The 25,517-nt window shown below is 28.5% G+C and overlaps 1 protein-coding gene across 1 annotated transcript in view; it reads right to left on the bottom strand.

Annotated features, from left to right (window-relative positions):
* LOC100208165 (uncharacterized) overlaps positions 1–25,517 on the bottom strand; it is a 27,691-nt gene continuing 2,174 nt past the window's right edge. The window contains exons 2-7 of the mRNA XM_065803128.1: positions 17,913–18,027; positions 11,123–11,199; positions 8,129–8,220; positions 7,910–8,009; positions 6,249–6,440; positions 1–287 (exon numbers count right to left, since the gene is read on the bottom strand). Of these exons, the coding sequence (XP_065659200.1) occupies positions 186–287; positions 6,249–6,440; positions 7,910–8,009; positions 8,129–8,220; positions 11,123–11,199; positions 17,913–18,027 (678 nt within the window). The 3' untranslated portion in view covers positions 1–185. The remainder of the gene's footprint in view (positions 288–6,248; positions 6,441–7,909; positions 8,010–8,128; positions 8,221–11,122; positions 11,200–17,912; positions 18,028–25,517) is intronic.

Raw genomic sequence — 25,517 nt, 5'->3', positions numbered from 1 at the left:
TAAAAGAACAACAGTTTTGTTAACGTGATAAATAACAGCATGAGTAACAGTTATAAATTTTATTCAGTAATACAACATTTTGTGCAAAATTATCAAAAATATCCTTTAATACTATAAAATTAAATTGCCTAAAACTGGGAATAAATATAAATGTTATACAAATATTCAAATATAAATATTATTTATTAGAAAAACAAGCTCCTCAATTGCTCCATTGTATCATTAGCATTTGTTACTTGGTGACCAATAACACGTTCGTCTGTATATATTTCATGATCATTGCCTCCCTAGAAACATGATATACACTTTAAATATATAACACATAAATGACACATATATAACATATCATGCAGCGATAAGTCATTTTTGCATTGTATTTTATTGAAACTAAGTTTTTAACTTGATTAATAATAAAAATAAGAGAAATAATAATTTTACAGCATAAATTTTACAACTTGGCCTTCACAGTAGCTACTAAATTAACCTAAACAGAACTCAATAGTTTACTAATAAAAATAATTACAATACTGTTGATATTACTTATTTTGATGTCATGCCAACACTCACTTATTTTGATGTCATGCCAACACTCACTGATTTTGATGTCATGCCAACACTCACTGATTTTGATGTACCCCAACACTCATTGATTCATCAAATAAAATTATACTTAATAGTGCTTCTAAACTATTTTCTAACCTGATTATAATCTCTTCCTGTGTTAATCTCTAATTAATATAAGAAACTAACACAGTGTTAATAAATTAATGACTAATTAATTTATGATTTGCTGTAACCATATTTGGGCTGTGTGTTTCCTTTTTTTCTTTTTGACAAGATCCATAAGTTAACTTTTACAGTCATTTTCAGGCAGGTTTTAACTTTCATGCATATTTCTTAAATATATATAACAAATTTATTTCCAACAAGGCTGCAACCAATCACTGATTTGCTAAGTAACAAGTTTGCAAGCAATCACTAAATTGCTAAGTCAGTAAAACATGAAGACAAGAGAATATTCCAAATTGAAAATGTTCGAGGAAACTGAAAATTAAAAACTTCAAAAAACTGGATAAATAGAAAAACAGTTACGCATAAATGTCGCAACTTTACTAAATGGCGGAGTCACATTAAATTGTGTTTTGGTAGATGGAACATAAGATGGCAGCTCGTTTGAGCAGCAACCACAGTTAAATTTGTAAAAAAAAGTGAAAGAGATGCAACTTTACAACGCTGCTACAATACAGCAATGCTACCTTATGACGATGGGAAAGATGCTCAAACTTTTTAACTATAGTAGGTCTAATAACATTTACAATTCATTTTTGGACCTTGAACAAAAGAAGAAAGATATCAAGCGAACCCATATATGACAACAGTATTCTACACAAGATTAGAGATTTACTGAAGTAGAGAATGGAATCAGGTCAGAAAAAGGAAAGTAAAATAAAAATTAGCAGCCTTACCAGGTGCCAGCTCTGGCACCAGCTAAATATGTTTTCTCGTGGAAGTAATGGATTAAATATATTTCATGAGAGGTCAGCAGTAAAAGATAAACCAAGGAAACAGGAGGTACAATACTCCGTAAGAGTTTCCATACATCAAGATTGGAACATCAACAATATTGCAATTATCATTAACAGTAAATAATTAAGATTTTTTGGTTAAAAAATTCAGCTGCTACTGTGAGCCCCAAACTGTAACAGAGAAAGATTCTAGACATGTAAGACCAGCAGTTAGTTCTAAGCAATCAAAAAGCAATAAATTTTCATGAAGATCAAAGTATACAGCCAATTAAAAAGCAGTTTAAAAGTATTGCCATTAGCAAATAGAGTCACTTTAGAAGTATGACAAAGAGGAAGATCATATATATATAGATGAGAAACAACACTAGGTTAAGAATAAAACCGTTTGAAACCCAGCAATAACTAAAAATGAAAGTTTTAATTTTAAAAGTTAGTCTAAATACACTGTATGGGGTCATCCATAAATGATGTCAGGAATTTTTCTCAATTTTTCAAACTGTCAATTTTTGGCCTATCCCCGTTATATATGATGTCAGTTTTTGTGTATTCCCCCCCCCCCCTCTTAAAAATAATAAAAATGCTTAAAACCATTGATTTTTTTCTGACTAAATTATACATTTATATAATAGTAGATCTCATCAAATTATATTATATAATAGTCGATATCTCATTAAATAATCAACTAAGCAAATAGTATTATATATCTTTAATATAATCTTCCCATGGGTTGTTGAAGTGATCATTGATTGAAACAATAGGTAGTGAATGCTCTCTGCGCTCTAAAAGGATATCATATTCTTGAGGTACAATCAAATTCGTTGTGTCAACTTCATTTTTATCTAACCATTCAGCAGTTTCCGAACTCTTCTGCAAGGCGATAACTGCCAAAAAATCTGTCTATAACTTGTAAGGCAAAGTAGATATTGCACTTTTTACAGATTCTATCAGCTAGGCCAGACTGAATTGATGAACAAAACGCATCATATGGCATAATTGGAATTCCTTTGGCAGTACAAGGAAGAATACTTTCAATGTTTGATGCGATGAGCATAAAGACGGATGATGGAAACAATTCTTTTGCTTCTTCTGAGACATCTACTGCTTTGAGCCCGTCTCTCGTTTGGTTGACAGGGACAGGTGGCAGGAGAAATCTTGCTCTAATTAGAGTAAAGTAAGAGCTTCTAATAGTCCAACAACAAGAACGATTTTCACATTTCACAATTTGAGTAAAATATTGACTTGTACGAAGATGATCGGCAATCCAATGTTGATCTTGTAATAAAAGCCTCCTTGACTCTAGCTCTAATTTGTCTGGATCAATACACTCTGCAATGGTTGGATAACCGTCAATTTGTAGATCAGGCCAAATATCAGCCAAAGCCTGTCCAGCAAAACCAAAGTTCTGTTTTTCTAAATTTTCATCTATTGTCCTGCCTGATTTAAAATGATATGTTGGTTATTATAAGTTAAAAATTATATTAATTGTTTTATAAATTAACTTTTGTCAATGTAATTACCTTGAGAATTATGATGAGTTCTGTAATGTTCGTGCGGAAGAATCACCCCAGATAATTCTTTACTTCGAGGTGCCATTCATCGCTCAGCTCTGTTGAATGCACTGCGGCCTGGAGCGTTTGTCATGATGAAAAGAGCGCCAAGGTTATTCTTCAAGAAATGGTGAATCCTGATTTCAATTAGTTTCTGGTATCTGGGATTTTCGTAGGGTCCTCCATCGACGCTAAACACAACGATAGGCTGAACCATATTAGTTTGAGGATCTCTGGTAATAGAGTTGAATTCTTTGATATCCAAGAGCCGCTGAAAGTCTAATCCATGAGCGAAGGTGGTCGAGGATGCGTGTTTTCCTGATCGAACAGCAATGTAGGTAGGTCCAGAAAAAGTAACAGGATCTGTTTTTCCGAGACCATCTTTTTGATTGTAATTCCAGTGTATACAGATGGTATAAGCTTGTGTTTAGCAGCCACGACCCAGTCGTGGTCCGGGAGAGTTACCCGGTACTTCAAATACATCAACAATGGCACCTGTTTTTTGGCTGCTGTGATTCCAATTGGCACTCTAGCCTTGTCGTCTTGGCTAATGAAACACACTTCATCTGGCCCTAAAATAGAACAAACTTCTTCCACATATTTTATAGTTGAACTGTAAAAGAGTTCGTCAACATGTTTTAAATTTGATTCATTCTGAGGACTGATCAATCTAACAGGGACTGTTTTGACGTGTTTTTTGCCTAATGTTCCGTAACTTCTCGGAAGTAGATGAGTATAGAGGGCGCTCTTGCTGATTGCAAATCCAATTTTGTTCATCTCGGATGTCAATTCGTCGAGAGTTTTAATGCTCTAAATAATAAAGAAATATATTTGTATATAATTAACTTTTTTACAGAAAACGGGATTTATTTCGTAAATTATATTCTAATCAAATCTTGAAATTAGTTGTTAACATTTCAAGGATATTTACAATAGTGCAAGTATTAAGAGTAAAATTCTAACAAATACAATATTAACAAACATAGCTAAGCTTTCATTTCCCAAAGAACCTCTGACCAACGTCTTTCATCAGCGGACAAGCGGTCTTTAATCGCCTTTAAAAGAAGAGGTTGATCTACTTCTAATGACGGTCAACCAGGTTTCTTTCTGATTTTTAGTTTATTTTTGACTTCTGGATGCTCCAAGCAGATTTCCTCCATTCTAGCTTTTTTCAGTTCTCTTGTTTTCTTTTGTTGAGCTTGATCATATTTTTTTTTGGCCAGTTCTTTATATAGATGAGCTAGTTTCTTCTTTTTCTTTTTCAAATCATCCTCTTCAGCTTCAGCAATGAATCCACTTCTCTTTCTCGTCTTCAGTCCAGCAACTTCACAATTTAAAGCTGCAATCTCAGAATTGAGTCGATCTTGAGACATTGTTCTTGCATTTTTTTGATTTTTTGTAGTCAACAAACTCAAAGTTAATGCACTTTGTTGATCATCAATAACAGATCACTCATTGGTGGGCTCAACAAACTGTGAGGAATTCTTGTCAAATTTAAGTGGAGTATACGTGGGGGCAGACTGTTTTGGAGTATTGGCCCAAAATAATAATTGCTTGCTCTTGAACTTCATCATCTTTTCATTAAATAAATCGATTAAATACATTACTCTTGATTCAAGATCCTTATGCACCAGTTTCTCTTCTTTTAATGAATTCCATATACTATGGACTTCTTTTTGGATATTAGCCTTTTTTTTATTGGGATGAGCATTTCCATACGAGACCATCAATAAGTTAAGTAATGCGGTTTTATCCATATTTCAATATTGATTTATTAGTATTGTTTACATCACAATCAGAATAATGATTTTGCTCATCGTTAGCGCAAACATTTTAAAAGAGTTTCTTCACCCGCTAGGAAGAAATTAGTGTTTCGAATTTTCAATAGACTTTATGTGTTTGCATTGCATCACGATTTACAATCAACTAGAGAGCAATTAGAGTTTCGTATTTGAAATAACGACAATTTAATTTCAAAAAATGACAAATTTATGAGTTTACTTTTATGAGTTTACTTTGAGCCACATTTTATAATCCGCTAGGGAGCGAATAACGATTGTGAATTTTATATACAAAGAGTTAATATTTCTGACATAATTTGATTCGCAGTCAAATGGTAATATATTAATAAAACGATTGTAATTTTTATTTTACGTTAGTAGTTGTTATTTATTTAATGTCTCTGAGAAACTTATTATATTAATTTATAATATTATATTATAATTAATTTAATAAAATATAATATCAAATTCCCCGCATTTAATATTAATTTCCCCACAAACAAAACATCATTTCCCCTCTATATTTACTGACATCATTTATGGATGACCCCTATGAAGAGAGCTCATGGCAAATATCAATATTTTAGACTATATCAAAAACCAATGCACCAGACTTCATCAAAAACTAACATGCCAGTCATTATCAAAAACCAATATGCCAAATATAAAAAACCAACATGTCAAACTATATCAAAAACCAACATGCCAGACATCAAAAACCAACATGCCAGACATTATCAAAAATTTTTAACATGTGAAAAGCTTTTAGGTCAATTCTTCTGCCTTATACAAAATAGCTGAATATATAACATATATAATAGTAGTTTTATATATTTTAACATAGCAATTTAGAATATTATTAGTTAAAAAAATAAAGTAAATTATTTACATTTAATGAAACATTAAATGTAAGTAATACACAATTTGAACATGTTTTAATTGTTTATTGGTTTTGTTTCAAATTTACTTAACTACTTAAATTCAGTTTAGATTAAAACAAAATCAAAATAAATGAAAACAGGTAGAATAGTTTTTTTAGAGCTTTTTTTTCATTTCAGGGAAGTAATTTTAATTTAAAGTCACAAATGCACTTTTTAGTTATTTTATACTTAATTAATCCTAAAAATTAGAATTATCTTTTTAACTAAAGCCTGATTGTTACTAGGAATAAATTTATTTTTAAATCATAATGAAAATTTTAAAGGAAAAAAAAGATTGAAAAAAAAAAAAACGGAAGATCACTTTTTAAATTACTTTCCAAGTTCTTTACTCAACATGATGCACATGCACACATTCCAAGATATTATATATGCACAAAAATCTGTCAGTTATATCAAAAAGCTGATCACATTAAAAAAAATTTTAAAATATAATTGTTAAACAAAAAAACTTACTTTATGAACCTTATCACCGAAAAAATGAATTTCTTTGATTTTTGTCATGTCTAAATGCTGCAAACAACAGCGCTTGTCCCAACCAATAGGAAACACATCAAAACTTATTTCACCACCAATTGTACATTGAAGGCCATAAGCAGAAAACTTTTCTTCTACTGCTTGTGCAAACTTTTTTCTAATCAAATGCTCCTATCAATGCAAACAGAATTGAAAATTTAACTTTTTTATATTAAAAATTAATAAAAAACTGCAAACTCTATACCAACAAATGACAATTAAAAAATGGTAAATGTATATCGAGGAAAAAGTAAACATGCTAATTACTCACACTTATGTATTTAAAATCATTTTGTTATAAAAACACTTTACAAGTGTGTGTATAACCAATTATCATTATTACAATTACTATTACTATTATTATTGTTGCTTTTACATCATTATTACTTAAAATATTAATACAGGTGGTACCATTTCATATAAAATAAATTCATCTGTTATCATTATTTCCCCTGTTAAAAATACTAAAAAGGAATAAATGTTTATTTTAAACATTAAAGAAAATAATCTGATTTTTTATATGATTAGAAATTTTTTGATTGTGAATTAAAAAATATTGATCTGAATGTTTTTTGTATAAAAAAGCAACAATAACAAAAATGATTTCTTCGCATATATATATATTTCACACTTGGTATCCTCAAACTTGATTATTGTTGTTGATATGCTGTATTAACTAAAAATATTTCTGTAAATTATCACATATTTTATCTAAACATTTTCAAACAAGTACACAAAACTTCTTTCTTAAACAGGTGTTCTATTTTTGATTTTATAACCAAACTGTGTTCCATCAAAAAATTAACATGCAAAATTAATACAAAAGTTTGTCTTATTAATTTTGCATGTTTATTATTGATGGAAGATTATATATATAGCACATACATGCAGTTTTATATATATATATATATATATATTTGTTTTTTTTTTGTTATTCACCTCCTCAAGGCCAAAAAGGCCACTACAGATGAGGTGGCTACTTAATAGTGGTTATAACCCTCTCTCAACTCTATAACTCCGAAACACGAACTTTGACAAACAAGGCCGCTGCGCGGAGAAACAAGTTGAGCGCAGTACTACCAGGGACATGGTGGGGATCGAACTCGGAACCTCTCGCTTATGAAACGAGCACTTTACCACTACACCACTACTGCATATATATATATATATATATATATATATATATATATATATATATATATATATATATATATATATATATATATATATATATATATATATATATACACATATACACACACAAACAATATTCATGTTAATAAAAAAATGTAGAGCCTTATTTAAACTAATTTTTTATGTAAAGATACAAAGAATGATCTCAATTTTTTTAGAAACAGTAAATTAAGGAAGAATGCATTTTTCAAAAATCCAATATGAATACATCATATTTTGGTAGGGAAAAGGCTTTCAATATTTTGATATATCTGACATAATTAGTATCCAGACAGTATAAAAAAGTAATATCAAATATAATTTTAATTTAAACATGAATTACTAAAATGAGTGTTTTTATTTAGGCCCCATACTTATAGGAAAAACTATATATTAAATAACATATAACAAATGAAGTTATATTAAACCTGGTCATATTTATTAAACTGATTTCTTTCTTCCTGAGAACAACTTCTTCCAACTGGACACACATTAATAAGTCCATTTCTGTACTCAATAAACGTACCTCTAAAAAAAATTTGCACATCGTAAAAAAAAAAAGAAAACTTTATTTAAAATTAGTAAACTTTTGTACTTATTAATTAATTTTAAATATTTTTCAAATTGAAAATAAATTTTTATCTAACCTTTTACATGGCAGGGTCAATTTTGACATATATTCTAAACAAAAGTTGATAATCTGCTGAGATTTTTCTTCGCCATAATGCTTTAGAAAACTCTAAAAAAAAACTTTAGATATAACTAAATAATTTAGGAGAAAAAGTTATATTTATTACAAAAACAAATTTAACTATTATTTACTACATTTAATTACTATATATAATTAATATGTTGTATATAGTATATATTACAAATATATTAAATATTTATTTATAAAAAAACATTAATTTATAGTAAAATGTTATTATAGTAACATACTATAAAAAAAAACTCAATTAAAAAAATATAATAGAGTATATCATACAAATAATTGTTTTATTTTTTAGTATGTAACTTTTCCTATCTATTTGTAAAGTCTGAGTTAAATTTTATAATTTAACTCTTGTTACTGGAAAAATTTTCTTTTTCGAAAAAAATTTTGTTTTTTCCATAAATGACTATTTATGTTAACTATTTAAAAAATTGTTTAACAAATTGTTTTTTAATTGCTTTATAATAATAAAAATATTTATGTATATAGGTATCAGTTGCTATTCAAATACCTTGAAGGTCTTAGAAAATTCTTCCAAACTGAATTTTCAACATTACACAATTGTTTGCAGTGATGTTTGAATTGAAGTTATATTGTGCGAAAAAGCTAGTAAACTATTTTCCTAAGTTACTTTGATAGAAATTTCCATTTTCAAGCCTTTTAGTATTATGAGTGAGGATTTAGATGGGCACTGACAGTTTAGTCTCATGGATGTATTTGAATGCAATTATTCAATGTAAAATATTCTAACTGTTTATATATTCAACTATTATATATCAATGAAAAGAGCTTTGAACTAGTTTTATGAAGTAGAAAATTTCATAAAAAACAAATGATTTTTTAAAAAGTTATCCCCATTTAAGTAACAAAATTTTATAAGGATTGCTTAAGAAAACTGCAACCAACTTGAGAAAATCCCATTTGGCAAACGGCAGTTTTGTAATAGAACTTCATCATTAACTTGCTGTTCTTGTTAAAGTAGGAAAACATAATATTGGGTACCTCCAGGGAGTGCGAAAATAGAGTATGAGAGTGTAAATATTTTTCAATAAAATTCTGCAGGAAGATAAAAAATAAATGCAAAAAATTAAATGAATATGGTAAAAAAATAAATCAAGATGCCTTCCAATGTACTTCCAGTTTTTAATAGCAATTTAATTATTTAAAATGTTCGCCAAAGAAAAAAAAAATTTTAAACATTCTACTTTTAAAATAGTCTGAGTTGATATAAAAATCTAAAAAAAAAGTTGACAAAACACATCCTTACACCAAGCATGCTATAAAAAAAGTTACAGATTTTTACTTGGTGCCGTAAAAGCCAAATATGCACCCACCTACAATATTAAAAGAAAAACTTAATCCTGAAGCAGCAGCTATTTAATGGGGTGGATTGTCTCAAGATTATTGTTTTGAAGCAAAAAAATAAGGTGTTAGCTTCTTTATAATATATAATCTGAGAATCTTAAACCTGAGAATGCAGAGATCTTAAGGCAGCTGAAAACTTGGAAGACGCAAATTTATCTTCCAATGTTCTTATAAAATTAGACACTAAATGGATTTCTTATCTTTTAAAGCTATTTCCACTTTTGCAAAAGCAAGTTAATATGATTAAAGAAGCCTCTAAACCTTATCTAAAAAATAAATCCTGGTGGGATTTTTCCAAACTCAGAACAGAGATTATTTGCTACCAACATAATGTTGGCAATAGGGAGGTCAATGTTTTTTTTATTTGTCATATTACAAATGGTTTGTTTTGACTTTATAACATTTTACTTTGTATTTTTATTTGTCTAAAAATTAATTTTTTTATTTTATTTATTCTGATTCACTCCCAACAAGACTGCAAATAACCACTATTAAGTTGGCTGTTACAAGAAAACAAAAAATTAAGTTAAAGAGCAAGGAAACAGTTGACAGAAGACTTGAAAAGTTGTAGGTTGTATGAGTTAGAAAAACATGAAGATGGGAGAGAGCTCCAAAGGGTTGAGGGCAGGGAAGAAAACTAGAAGAATCCCTGCATGCTCTAAAAAAGTTTTTAGAGCATACAGGGAAAGATACAGTAAAAAAATGAGACTTTTCTAAATGAAGAGTCAAGCGAGAATGAGTTTTAGTTGATGGAACTAGAGATGATAGCTTCTTTGAGCACCAACCATGATAGTATTTGTAGAAAAGAGCGGGTCCAACTATATTCACAATTCATTTTTGGACCTTGTCTAGAAGAGAAAGAGCATCATTAGAAGAACCAGCCCAAAAATAACAACAGTTTTCCATACAGGAAAATAGTGAGCATGATAAAGAGAAGCAACCTTAGCAGATGCTAACTTAGCAATAGATTGTATATATGGTTTCCATGAAAAGTCAGAAGTAAACAATAATCCAAGAAGACATAAAGAAGAGGATTCACATCAGCATTACTGCAATAGTTGTTTATAGTAAATAACCGAGTTTTGCTTGGTTAGAGTTAAAATTTTTGTTTTGTTGGAGTTAAAATTTACAAGCCACTGTGAGTCCCAATCTGTTACAGAAGTGAGATCAGATACAAAATCAGCTGCTTGTTCTAAGCAACCAAAAAGAGAAGACTTTTAAATAAAAATATTATTTAAAAGAGAAAATTTAAATCAAAATATTTAAAAAATTAATTAAAAAATATTAATTATTAAAATCATAACTTTAAAACTTAATAAAAATCGTTTTATTTAAATAAAATTAAATAAATAAATATAATATTTTTCAAAAATAAAATCAGAACTGAATTCCCCAAACCTAAATACATTGGAATCCAATAGTGCTATTCAATATTTTTAAAATTTAAATTTTGACTAAAACATGATATACCCTAATATATAGGAAGCATTGGCAAGCTAGTTTGTTTTATCTTCAAATACAAAACAAATGTTAACAAATAAATTGTATTAACATGTTTCCTTACTTGAACATATATTAATTCACCACCTTTATAAGCAACTAAGCCATTTTCAGCAAAAACATAATCGAAATCTGTCATGCCTAATGATATATATATATACGCATATTATATATTATATATATATATACATATATACATATATATATATATATATACACACACACACACACACACACATATATACATACAAACACACACATATATACATATATATGAACATGTGTAAATAAATTTATGTTTATATAAATACATTTATATATATATAAACATAAATTTATTTATGTTTTTAATTTATTATATAAAGTCCTTGGAATTAGGGTCAGCATTCAGCAATGCACATCTAACTGCCGATCTAAAGTGTTTGAGGCCAGCAAAAAACTGCTGATATCGTTTTCTATGTTTTATAGTAAAACTTTTGTGAGTAATAATTTTTGCCAACCTGTCAACCTCTTATAGTTTGAAGCCAGCAAAAAATTGCCAATCTCATTTTTCCTAATAACGAGCTCTGTATATATACATATATATATACAAACCATTTTTTTTAACAAATAAAATTACAATACATGTTTTGACTATTTTATATTCATCTTCAGTTGGGTTAAAAAAACTTATTTAATTTTATATACAAATATTATAAGGTAATAAAATTTTTAATCAATATTTAATTTATATTTTATTACCTTATAATATTTGTATATAAAATTAAATAAGTTTTGTTAACCCAACTGAAGATGACTATAAAATAGTCAAAACATATATATATATATATATATATATATATATATATATATATATATATATATATATATATATATATATATATATATATATATATATATATATATATATATATATATATATATATATATATTGTAGTAATTGTGTAAATATTTCTTGTTAAAGAGTGCTCAATACCAAAGTAGAGCAATATATAGTAAAAAAAACTAAATAATTATAACACTCGATTTATTTAAAACATTACTCAGAGTTTTACGCAAATAGCGATCATCAGATGTTACAAATCTCAAAAAAAACAATGACAAAAAAAATATATATTAAAAGTACAGTGGAGTGTCTTTTTTCATGACATTAAAGTTATTTATCATATATTTGTTTTCATGGCGACACTTAGACGCAAGTTCGTTTCGCTTATTTAGTAAAGGCAATGGGGATGAAATTATACAATATTTTTCCATCAAGCATAAATTACATGACTTACCACCAGGTTTAAACAGTTCAGCCTGGTCTAAAATTTTCCACGAAAGGGCAAGATTAATATTAAATATTAAATAAATCAAGTGTTATAATTATTTAGTTTTTTTTACTATATATATATATATATATATATATTAATAGAAAATCGTTTATTAATTTTGCTTTTATGCGGTGTTTTATCAAAAAAGGCATCAGAAATTTATTGTTCTGTTTTTTTAGGAATATTTATCATATACTTATTTTCATTATGTCATTTATACATTTTTTATTTCTCATGTTTAATAAAGTCAAGGTGATGAAATAATATGATATTTCTCCATCAAACATAAACTGCACAATTTTTGGTTAAAAAGGTTCAGTGTCATCTTTTCAATGTTGTCATAAAAATCATCATGACGTCATATGATCAATAACTTTATTGCAATTAAAGTAGATGCTCCACAGTATTTTTAACATATATTTTTTTGTTGTTAAGTTATGAAACTCTGAGTTATGTTAACTTAATTTTATATATATATATATATATATATATATATATATATATATATATATATATATATATATATATATATATATATATATATATATATATATATATATATATATATATATATATATATAAATATATATATATATATATATATATATAAATGCAGAAAATAAAGCTATGTGATTTTCACAACTCAAAGTTTCATGATATAGCTTCCATGTCTGTCTGAACCCACAAGATAATTAAAGTAGAGCAATTTAGTTGACCACAACCTAAGGACAATAACAAAGAAAATCACAAAATGAATCCCTGTTAGAATTAAGGCAGTAAAAAGAAGTCAAAGATAAAGAAGTACCAGAAAAGTTTTAGTGAGATCACGCCATGATCATAAATTACTTTATTATTTTAAATCACCTGAACAAGAGAACAAGGAGAAAAAGTGCACAAGCTAAGGTTAGAGATGCAACACAAATTAAGTAGTGAAGATAAGTAATTGGGATGTATGAAAAAAAAAGAGACACAAAGTGAACTGTTTGAGTAAGAGATTATTGTAGTCTTTGCAAATCAAAAGATAGTTTGCAATCAACACTATAAAACGAAATTCTAATTAATTTCACAAAAAGGAAGTAGGTATATAAGGTATAGGTTTTATATTATTATAAATAGAATATATTGAAATAATTTGTTGGTAATGATGATTTTCTTTTTATCAATATTTTTAGGTACTGTCTAAAACTAATAAAGAACTTAATTCAATCATAGACAATGTATGACATTCGAAGCAATTAGTTATATAGTTGTCTTATTTCTGCCAATTAATCTTAAGTTATAAAAGAAAGCTCCTTATGTTGTCTCGACAATGCTCACCAAAAGCACTAACAAGAACACTTTCCATCTGCAATACGGCACTGTCATTACTCTGGTATTTTAAACTATTGATGGAATCAGCTTCTTTGACAGCTATCATAGAGTTTAGGAAACTTTATTACCAGCCAGTCTCAGAGCCATTAAACTGAGTTTTAGAGCTGTACCCTCATCGAGAGGTAATAAAAAAAGTTGCATACCAATTACCAAGGAGGATCAAGTAAAAATCCATGAGTACAGTCAAGAAGATCTAATGCTCGTCATTGGAAGAAACAATTTAACACAAGATTACATCTATGTCACCTATAAGAAAAAAGGGTGCAAGGGTGTCAGCATGTCAGAAAGGATGCAAGGCTGGTCAACAGAAACTTTTCTTTTTAGCCCTAAAAATCTTTGAAAATACATTTTATGATGTTGGAAGAGAAGTTAATTCAGATCTAAATCCTGGCATTTCACAATCTTGTAATTGATCCTTCCTTTACACTAATTCCTGATTTAAACTCCTTACTAATTCCTGATCCAATATGCTTAACTATCAAAACTTGTATTTAAAATTTAGACTTTTCAAATTTTTTTGAATTTTTTATAGAACAATTTTTATTAACAAATTTCAAAAAACTAATATTTCTGAAAACAGTATTAATTTCAAATTTTTTTTAGAAATAATTCTCTATATTTTTATGTAGATAATATTAAAAATATGTATACTATAAAACTAATTTCTGTATTTGCTTTTAAAACAGCTAAGTGTTAAAAGCTAACAAAAAGAGAAGACCTCATGCCTTTAGTAACTCCTGCCACATTGACCATTCGACAAGTAGTAAATGACTGGGGTTGATATTTGACCGGGATGGGGCCGGGTTTGATAAAATATAGCTGGGGCCGGGTTTGGCTGGGGCTGCATAAACATTTATACATCCTAAAGATTATTTCTTTTATTCAAAATAATAATAAGGGTAGTAAACTTAAAAGAAAATTTTTATTTGTATTTATTTTAATTTGATCAGATGCAAGTCTATAATTTTTTTTTTACAATTTTACAGTTACCTTTATTATTTTTAGTTATATTTTTGATCTTTTAAGTTGGCCAGAAAATGATATGAAACCATTGCTTTTTGAAAACCTCTTTAAAATATCATCTTTGTATTGTCTTGGATACTATGAGCAATTATGAAATCATTACTGTACTCCATCTTGAATTAGAGTAACATCAAAATCATCATCAAGATCATCTTTCATTATATTGATTACTCCTTCATTTACCTTTACTAAGAGCTCTGAAGATATCTGTTTTCTATTTGGGGGCTCACACTCAGGTATAAATATTTTAAGCAGCTTGGTAGCCAAGTCAAAATTTTCTACTATGTTAAATGGTATATTTATTGAAAAAAAAAACCTTGCAATTTGCAAATCCAGCTCATTCTTTTGATTACTTGTTGTTGTAGTAACAAATTTAGAAATGGATGTTTGCCATTGCATTGTCATTGCAGTTGAATGAATAATTGACAAATAAGAAGAATCACTAATAAAGCTTAAACGATCTTGATCATTATTTTCCGACTGGTTAGACTTGTTTGATGCTGCAGATGTAGATGGCCTTGACTCTAAAACTGATATCGCTAAATACTTCTGCGGAATCATTAGCGCATCCTTTTTCTTTCTTCTGGATTTATCAAAATGGATCTTAGTCTCTCTCTACTTTTTTAATTATGCTTTCTTTGCAATAATTACATATTACTCAATTTGGTTGATCACTTAATATGGTCACTTCATTCCACCCACTAGCCTAATTTCTTCCCTCTGATTGATACTTTGACATATTAATGTCAAATGAAGATCTATAATCTACTTATATTTTAAATTTAACTAGAAAGATAACTCAATTTAAAAATAGCTTTATATTAGAAAAAAATGCAATCTAATTATTAATTAGGCTTTTTTATAAGACAATATAACTTTAAAACATGAAAAATAGCTTTTAAATAACTTATCAAACTTTGTTACTAAAGATTTATACCAAACTTTAGTAAAAACCCAAAAACCCAATAAACCACCTAAAATCCCAGTTGGGTTGGATTTTTGCTCAAAAACCCAGGTTTTTGCCAACCCTGTCATCATCATCATCTTCTCTTTCAGCAAATACTACACCATATAAATACTAAAGTTTATATAAATATGTAAGGATTTGTATGCCAGCATCTAAATAAATAGCAAGCATTTATGTTTATGTCCATAATATGTATTCCTTCTGGACTAAAAGTTTGGAAGCTTTTATTCCTACTCTTCAATTTTAAGTCAAACCTCATTCTACTCCATATTTTACACCATCTTGAGCAGTTGCTTTATCGATCATTTATTTCTTTTTTTTTACAAAAACATCTTTTAGGAACAAATACCTTTTTATTATTCCAAGAAGCCAATGTAAAAAGGTCCCATCTGATGTAAGGCTCTATTATTCTCAGTTTACTAAATCTTATATCTTATATCAAATGTTAGGTTCTAGAAACTTTTGGTTAGTCTCAACAATGTCATCAACCAAAGTAAGTCTAACATTTAATCGTATTAATTATATATTTAATGTTTAATTTTTAAAAAGTGCTAAATAAGTGGTTCCAATTTTTCAAAACTATAGAAAACACTTTGACCTCTCTTTGACTATCCTACGATTAGTCTTCACTCTGTTATTAGTTTCTTTATATAAAGGTTTTGAGATTAATAAATTATTTCTTACTAACTGCAGTAATAAAGTTATTCTTGAAGGCCAACACTCTTCCTTATTTCAAGTAACTTTAAGGGTACCACAAGGTATCTTGTGGTACCCTTAAATCTTTGCTCCCGTATTGTTTCTTATCTACAATATCAATCTTCATGAAAATTTAACATCTAAAATGGCTCTATTTGTTGACGACTCTACTTTATACTCTTGTCTCGACAAAAAAGCTTCACTTTTTGATTGCTTAAAACAAGCAGCTGATTTTTAATCTGATCTCTCTACTGTAACAGCCTAAGGCTTGCTGTGGCTTATGGATTTAAACTCTGGACTTAAAATCTGCAATTTTTGTTAGATAACAAAACTCATTAATTTACTGCAAATGAATATTGCAATAATGTTGGTATTCCTATATTGATGAATAACAACCCTCTTACTCTCAGACTAAGTCTAAAAGCACATTGTAAATGTAATGTGGTTGTGGTGTAGTGGTAGAGCACTTGCGCCATAAGAAAGAGGTACCTAGTTCAATCCCCACCACATCTCTGGTAGTACCGTGCTCAACTTGTTTCTCTGCGCAGTGGCCTTGGTTGTCAAGGTTTGTGTTTCAGAATTATATAGTTGAGAGAGGGTTTTAACCATAACTAAGTAGCCTCCTCATATGTAATGGCGTTTTCAACTTTGGGGAGTTAACATTAACATTTTAAAAAAATTATAATAAATTAGACCTGCTTTATCTGCCAAGCTTGAGCTACTCTCCCATTGTTGTAAGATTACATTTCTTTCTTTTTTCTACAAATACAATCATAGTCAATGCTCAAACAAGCTATCATCTCTATTACGATAAACTAAAACTCATTCTTGCTTGTTTCTTATTCAACAAGTTGCATCCTTTTACTGTATCTGTCCTTTCATGCTATAAAAACTTTTATTAATCCAGTTTTTTTCCTTGCACATCAAGAAACCTTATAACTATTAGCCATCTTCATGTTTTCCTTTTATATACAACCTACAACTTTTAAATTCTTCAGTTAACCATTTCCTAGTATTTTTACTTATTCTCTATTTTAAAGTAACTCATAACTTTATAGTGGTTGCTTGCAATCTTGTTGGAAGTAAATTAAAGTTTGAAAATATATAAATATATGCCAGTATTTAATAAATAGTAAATGTAAGCTTAAAATTATAATATATAAAGTATTATAAATTTTGTTCTGGCCCCGGCTATCAACCCCTGCTAAATCTTATAGTTTAGCCGGGGCATGGTTTGAAAAAAGTCTCATTTTTAGTCGAGGCCGGGACCCAGGTCACTTACTATCGACAAGGGTCAGGTTCGAAAAAAAATTTTAGTCACAGCTGTCAAGTTTAGTCAACCCCACATGAGGATAGTTTACATAGTAAGATTTAAAATTTTACTTTTATCTGATTAAATTCAATATTAAAAAAAATAACTACTGGATTAAAAATAACAACTATGTCAACAAAAATACAAGTTTGTATTAAAAATGCCTGACATCTTTCTCCTCCCATCTGCTCTTTTATCTTTTCCAGATCTGATCCACCTACCAATCCAACAACAACTTTTTTGGTTAATTGTAACATAAAATTGTGCATTTCATCTGATATTTTCTAAACATAATCAAGACCGTTGTTATTAAAAAATAGTTTAAAAGTATAAAAATTTAAATCTAAATACATACATACATACATTTTTTTTAAAAAAAAAAGATCTTCACTTCCAACAAGACTGCAAGCAACTACTAATTAGAGTTGGAAGTTACTGGAAGAGAAAAGAAAAAAATTCTAGAGCAAGATAACGATTGACAGACAACTTAAAGGATTTCAAATTACATGAATAGGAAAGCAAAATGAAAGAAACAAATCCCAAAGAACTGGATGAAACGAATGAAAGAAATGTTCAAGGAAAAAAGCTAGACGAATAAGCTTTTATGGAACAGTCACAGAAAAAGGATGAGACTTAAATGAATGATGAGTAACACGAGATTGAATTTTAGTAGTTACATTATAATATTTGTAGAAAAGAGAAAGAGAAGCAACATTATGACGATGTGATAATGCTTGGAGGTTGGCTGCAAGAGCAGGTCCAACTAAGTTACAATGCATTTTTGCACCTTGTCTAAAAGAGAAAGGACATCATTAGAAGATCCCTCCCAGATATGGCAACAGTATTCTATACAAGGCCAGATTTGAGATTTAAAGAGATAGAGAATAGAATTCGAAGTAAGAAAGTGTCGAGCTCGATAAAGAGATGCAACCTTAGCAGATGCTAATTTTGCAACAGATTTGATATATGGTTTCCAAGAAAAATCGGAAGTAAGAGTTAATCCTAAAAGATAAAGAGTGGATGACTCATCGAGTACATTACCATTCATAAATATAGGAAGATCTAAATTATTGCGATAACAATTGGCTGAAAAAAATTGAGTTATATCTGAATTAAAATTCACCAGCCACTGTGAGCTCCATGCTATAGCAGAAGTGAGATCCTTTTAAAGCTCAAATGTCCCCTCCAAGCAGTCAGAGAGTGTTGGCTTCTTATCGTGACAAGAATAAATGGTAGTATCATCAGCGAACAATGCCACCTTGGATGTGAGAATATCTGAAAGATCATTAATGTAAATTAAAAAGAGTATAGGGCCAAGGATAGAACCTTGAGGAACCCCTGAAGTTACAGAATAAGAAGAAGAATGCTGTCCATCGAGGACAACTTTTATACTGCGATTGGAAAGGAAGGATTCAATAATCTTAAAGATGTTACCAGATACATGGTAAGAAGAAAGCTTATGGCGAAGACCAGGATGCCAAATTTTATCAAAAGCTTTAGAAATGTCTAGAGCGATGGCCTTAACCTCTCCACCTTTATCTAATGCACAATAAAACCTATTGGTTATTACTGTTTGAAAATCAGCTGCAGAATGAGAAGATCAAAATCCATATTGATGATCAGAAAGTAAATTATTAGATTCAAGATGAGAGATTTAGTGTTTGTTAATTAAAGGTTCAAAAACCTTGCTTATGATAGGAAGAAGACTAATGGGACGGTAGTTAGACGAATCAGACCGCTCTCCAGAATTTTTGAAAATAGGAATAACAGATGCTGCTTTCTAGCAGGCTAGAAAATAAGACTCTGATAAGCGCTTGTTGAGTAGTTTTGAAAGTATAAACAACAGCTCCGAAGAACACTTCTGCAAGACAATAACACTTTAGATGCAGAAGATACAGTGATACGAATGCCAAGCAATGAATCAACCTGTTTGACGGCTATATCAGGTAGAACGCAACTAGTGGAATCAAGAGATGATATTGATGAAAAGTTCTTAGCAAACAATTCAGCTTTGTCTTTAGGTAAGGTGACAAAGTCTGAACCATACAAGAGAGGTGGAATTACAGATTTGCCTTTATTATTGATACTATTAAAGATTCTCCAGAAGTCACAAGAGCCTAATTTTTGTGATGAAATATGAGATTTCATGACCTAAGAATAGCGGGCTTTGGCGTTAGACAAAACCTTTTTACAATGGTTCCAAGCAGTAATAAACAGACGTCTGTCTGTTTGGAGTCTGCTCTGGAGAATTGCTTTGCTGATATATAAGCAAGTAATGGTTTCATACATACATACAATGCCAATGCAAAAGCTGACCTATCTTTGCTTTACAATAGCATATAGTTCCTGACCTAAATCTCTTAAAGTGTCAGCATAAAAAATTAAATATATGTAAAAATATGTATCTCGTATATACGTTCATTATTTTAAGTTTAACAAGTTTTATTTTAAAATATCATTATTTTTTTTTTAAATTCATTTTTTTTATTTTTTCTCAAATTTATTCGAGCATAGCAAGGTTATTAATTCAAAATAAAAGTTTCTTTAACGTTTTGAATGAATGACTTTGCATAATTGAATGACAAATCAAAAGTTGATATTCTTAAAACTATATAAAAAGTTTTATTTTGCCGCAAATTCTTAAAACTATATAAAAAGGTGGTCAAGTTGTCTAAACAAAGTGTGGACAAACAAGGCGTGCGACCGCACGCGCTTCCCGGGAAGGCTTATATAATGTACATTGCACAATGCTCACCTCAAATAATGTAAACTTAATAATATTTTAAGTGAGCATTTTGCAATATGCATTATACAATTAAGAGTCACACACAACTGAAGCTATTAACTTAAAAGTTGAGGCTTTAGTTAATAAAATTTGAAAAGAAAATCAAGTTGAAGAAAGCAAAAAAATTGATTAATATTAATTATAACAACAAAAATGTCGGAAAACATAAAAAGTGTCTGCATTGGTTTTTTTCTACATTGGTTTTTTTCTAGCCAAATCAGAAATTCTTGGAGCAGTCTTTCCAAGATCACAACACAGATCATCTTCTGCAACAAGTGTACTTCTGCAACAAGTGTACTTCTGCAACAAGTGTACTTCTGTACATAGATTTGAAAACCAACAAGCTTGAAAAGCCTATTTTCACAAAGGTATGTTGTTAGAAGTAGGGGGGGGGGGGTCCAAATTCTATATTTTCTGTTTAACTAGTTATTCTTAATTAATTTTTTATAGAAAAGTTCAACATATAATTCAGCTATTTTTTGTGGTTGATCTTCTTCAATTTTCAACATCTTAAAAATATTAAAAAGCTTAAAAACTAGAAACCTTTGCAGCAAATTCTTTGCGTGTAAAGTTACACAACTTTAAATTAAAACTTGGGCAATTTAAATTTTGATTGGATAACTTTGAATTAAAATGAATTAAATTTGTGTTTAAACAAAAATAAATCTTCTCTAGTGTAAAAAAATGTTTTTATTTTCTTCGCTAGAAAATACTTTGCTAATAATTTTGTAACTGAATTTAGCTACTGATTAAAATAAAAAATATTGGAACAAGTAACAAACTAATAAATAAATCATAAACTAGTAAACAAGTAATCTCCCAGTAATTGACTAATTTTATGATACAAAGTTGCCTTTACATCAGGGTTGTTTTTGTACTTGTCTTTAATTAATTCAACAATAAATTATCTTTGGAATTTTTCATTAAACAAGATAGAAGCAGTTCATATATACGCATCTAAAAGCTTGGATGATTGTTTCATTTTTCAAATATAGGTTTGTAAAACTTTGCTACTTTTTTCAACAGAAAATAAGAAAGTATTATAGGTTTGGAAAAAGATACAATAATGGAATAACTGATATATTATGCTTTGAATCAGGTTTTTGCAATTTTTATAACAATTACAAATAACATTAGGCGTGGTATTCATTGAAATTGGCCTCAGAAATACCGTCAATTACAAAAATTCTTTGTGGTAATATACTTAAATATCCAAACCATTGTGAAATCAAAATTTAGAAATATTTCAGGAAATGTGTCTAAAAAATTTAGAAATATAAAATAGTTATATAAAAATAAAAAACAGTTGGAACCAATGACAGAAACAACGAAACTAAATAAGTAACAGTATGAACCAATGGCAGAAACAACTGAGACAAAGCTGTTAGCAAAAAAAAGAACTGGAAGCTTTACATTAGGCATCCATATGATATTATAACTAAGCTTATAAATAAGCTTGTTTAAAACTACAAGGCAGCCCATTTACTTGCATATTGAATAAACATATTGAAAAAAGAGAATAACGTGTTAAATGTCAAAAATAATTGATGAATGGGATGTTTATTTTAGTAATACAGTAGATCATAGCAGCGAAGATCCTTTTAATCTACAATCATAATTGTTGATAAAAATACAAAAATTTGCCACCTTTTGTCTACAGAAGAATAAGCTAATAATTTGAAGTTTCACTTTACTTGGAAAGTCCACATAACAATTCACCTAAGATGACTTTTTTTTTAGTTGTTAAGTTGCTCCAAGAAGAACTAAGAGTCTTATCACGAAACACAATGGAAGAGCATTTTAACTAGGAAGTTTACACCAAATTCCTTACCAATGTTGTTTGTCTGGTCAGAGCCAACATCAAATCTCAGACCTCTTGATTCTGAAAACTCAAATCACTGCACCACAGATGCAATGAAGTTATTATGCATTTTCACTAGTAATTGTTAAAAATTACTCCTTACATAGTGTAGTTTCATGTATAATGCCTAATTTTTTGTTGTACTAATAACTACACCTAATGATAACATATTTTATTGATAAAATAAAAAGAAAAATATTTACCAAGGAATCTACTTTGATAATAATAATGGTTTCATTTAATTTAACAATCAATTGATTTGTTAAAACAATCACTTTTATTGAAATTGAAATAGAAGGCCAAATATTTACAATGAAAAAAACATTAAGTAATTCTAATAATAAAATTAGAAAAGGTAGAAGCAGGCACAAAATGATCTGAGAAAGAACAGTATAGGACTGCAAATACTTTAGATCTAAAGTTGGTTAGTAGACATTGAAGAGAAATCATTTCTTGCTGCATCATTAGTAATGAGTTCAATAAACTCCTCTTGTGCACTTTCAGGAACATTATCAACTCTGATGGTAAATAAACTTCTAGCAAATGCAAATGATTTGTAAGGTAAATTTTGGAAAATATCTTAAAATTTCTTCTTTGAGATTTTTAAAGTGTTTATTAACAGAAAAATATTATTCTTTTCATTGTTTCATGTTAAATTTCATTTCACTCAAAGAAAGCAAATAAGTTTGACAGCATGTAAAATTTATTTTCATCCAATATTGTTTGATAAAGTTGATGTGACAAATGCATGCTGAATTTAGCCTTGAAGCAATAAAATCAATTTGTTAAAGATTGCAAAGATGTCTACCAAATAATCAATTTATGAAATTGGGGTTTTGCCAATAAGTGCTTCAAAGAGTGGTTTAAATTTTTTATTAAAAATGTTTTTAATTTATCACGAAGATTAAACACTCTCAATGAACCATACAGTGAGTTCAGATGACAATCGATGAAGCATTTATAACCAGACACTGAATTTTAGACCTACATCCTAGCATAACTTTAACAATGTTTTAATTGCTAGCAACAGTAAGTTTCTTGGCTGCGGCTATTCTGCCACCAAATATGAAGCTTCAATGGCTGCTATATTTAGCTGTTGGCACTGGCCACTAAAATCATACTAAATACTAAACAGTTTTGCCTGCATTGTTAAGATGTTTAGTATTAAAATGATATTTCAGTTTGTTTGTCTTCATGGACTTGACTGACATAATTTGGTTGCAAACAACACATTATGGCTTTTTAACTCCTGCTGCAACATGAAAGTAAAGCTATACTTTAAATATTTAACATTATATATACTTTTTTCTAATACTTGTCTCTTGCTGATTCATTATCACAGACATGCAAATTTCATTAATATAAAAATTTATAATAAAACTTGGTTAAGTTGAATTTTAGGTATGTAGTCAGAATGTTCGAATCAGTATTATTAAATGAGGGGTAATCATTTTATAAGTTTAAAATTTATTTCATTCATTTTTATACTTTAAAACCATTAATCTTAATATAACAGTTTATCAATATTATTTAAGCATGTGAAAGAAGATCTTGAAAATTGTCAGGCCACCTCACTGGGGTCACGACTTACAGTCTGGAAACCACTGCAATAAATAAATAATGAACTTTTTTTTATAATGAATTTCTTCCATATATTTATTTTTGCATGCTAACACTTTAAAAGATTCAGGATATATATATATATATATATATATATATATATATATATATATATATATATATATATATATATATATATATATATATATATATATATATATATATATATATATATATATATATATATATATATATATATATATATATATATATATATATATATATATATGTTTGTTATAATATTCATGTAGAAAAAAAACTACAAGATTTTCACAACTTGAAGTTTCATGCTATTGCAATTATTAAATGAAATACAAATAAAATTTTTTCTATTAAAATAATTATATACAAATGGAACTAGTTATATAAAACTATACATAAAAACTATTTTTACGAGTGCATGTATCTAACCTTTATGTTTGTGGTTGCTGAATAGGAATTTATTTTTGTGACATCATTTGGATATCAGCTATGATTTTTTATTCAGTAGCTCTTTAGCATTTTTATAAAGTAAAATATTAGTTTTTCATATAAAAAAAAAGTAAACATTTTTTGTTGTGTTGTTGTAAGTAGGAGTTCTTTTTAGAAATGACCAAGTTAACTCATATGTTTCGTTGAATTGTTCTTTAGTTTCTCATATATATTTTAAGAACATGGTTGCATTTTAAAATTTTTTTGTTTTTAAATGATTGCTAATAAATCTTTTTTTATATGCCCTTCACATAAAACAACAAAGTTCCTGCACATGTGTTAACATTATATATGTTATAAATATGAATTATTCGTTCATTATAAGGTCATAGTTTATCTATTGTATTTACTTGCTTTTTCAAGTTTGACAGGTTTTTTTAAAAATAAATTCATTCATCTTTTTACAATTTATTTTTCCTCAAATTTATTCAAGCATAGCAAGGTTATTTATTTAAAAGTTAACAAAAAATACTTTTTTAAATGTCTGTTGTTCTCACACTTTTTTTACCCAAAATATTAGTGTGATTATTATGTTATTAATTTTGAAAGTTAATATTAATTTATTTTATAACTGTTCTTTACAGGTTTACAATTTATTTATGATAAGAAAGTCTATTAAGTTTAGTTTTGGTATAGTTAAGTTAAACACATGTTGAGAAAAATGATCCCTTCCACAAGAATGATAAACCAATGTATGGTTTGCTGGGTTTGTTTAGGGAAGATGTTATACATTTGTAAATTTTATTTGTTGCTCTACAATAAAGTTGACTTGATGGGGGTTGAAACTTTGGTTTGAGCTCACAGCATATTTGACACTCACAAATTATGTCTCTAATTGCACCAATAGTGTAAGGTAAAATTTGTGTATTACAGTAGTGGTTTAGTTAAGCAACTCCTGGGTAGCATAGTTTGATACTCTGTTTTCAAAGTGCACCAAGTTTGGAATTTGTAAAGAGACATCAGAAAAGTGCTTCTGCTGCAAAATTTTGCTGTTCGATATTCAGAAAGATCTAAACGCCATCCACTAAGTCTATCAC

The sequence above is a fragment of the Hydra vulgaris genome, chromosome 08 (genome assembly GCF_038396675.1).
Source record: "Hydra vulgaris chromosome 08, alternate assembly HydraT2T_AEP".
Lineage (NCBI taxonomy): Eukaryota > Metazoa > Cnidaria > Hydrozoa > Anthoathecata > Hydridae > Hydra > Hydra vulgaris.
Note: the sequence above shows the minus strand (reverse complement) of the source record. Positions and strands in the feature narration are given on the sequence as shown.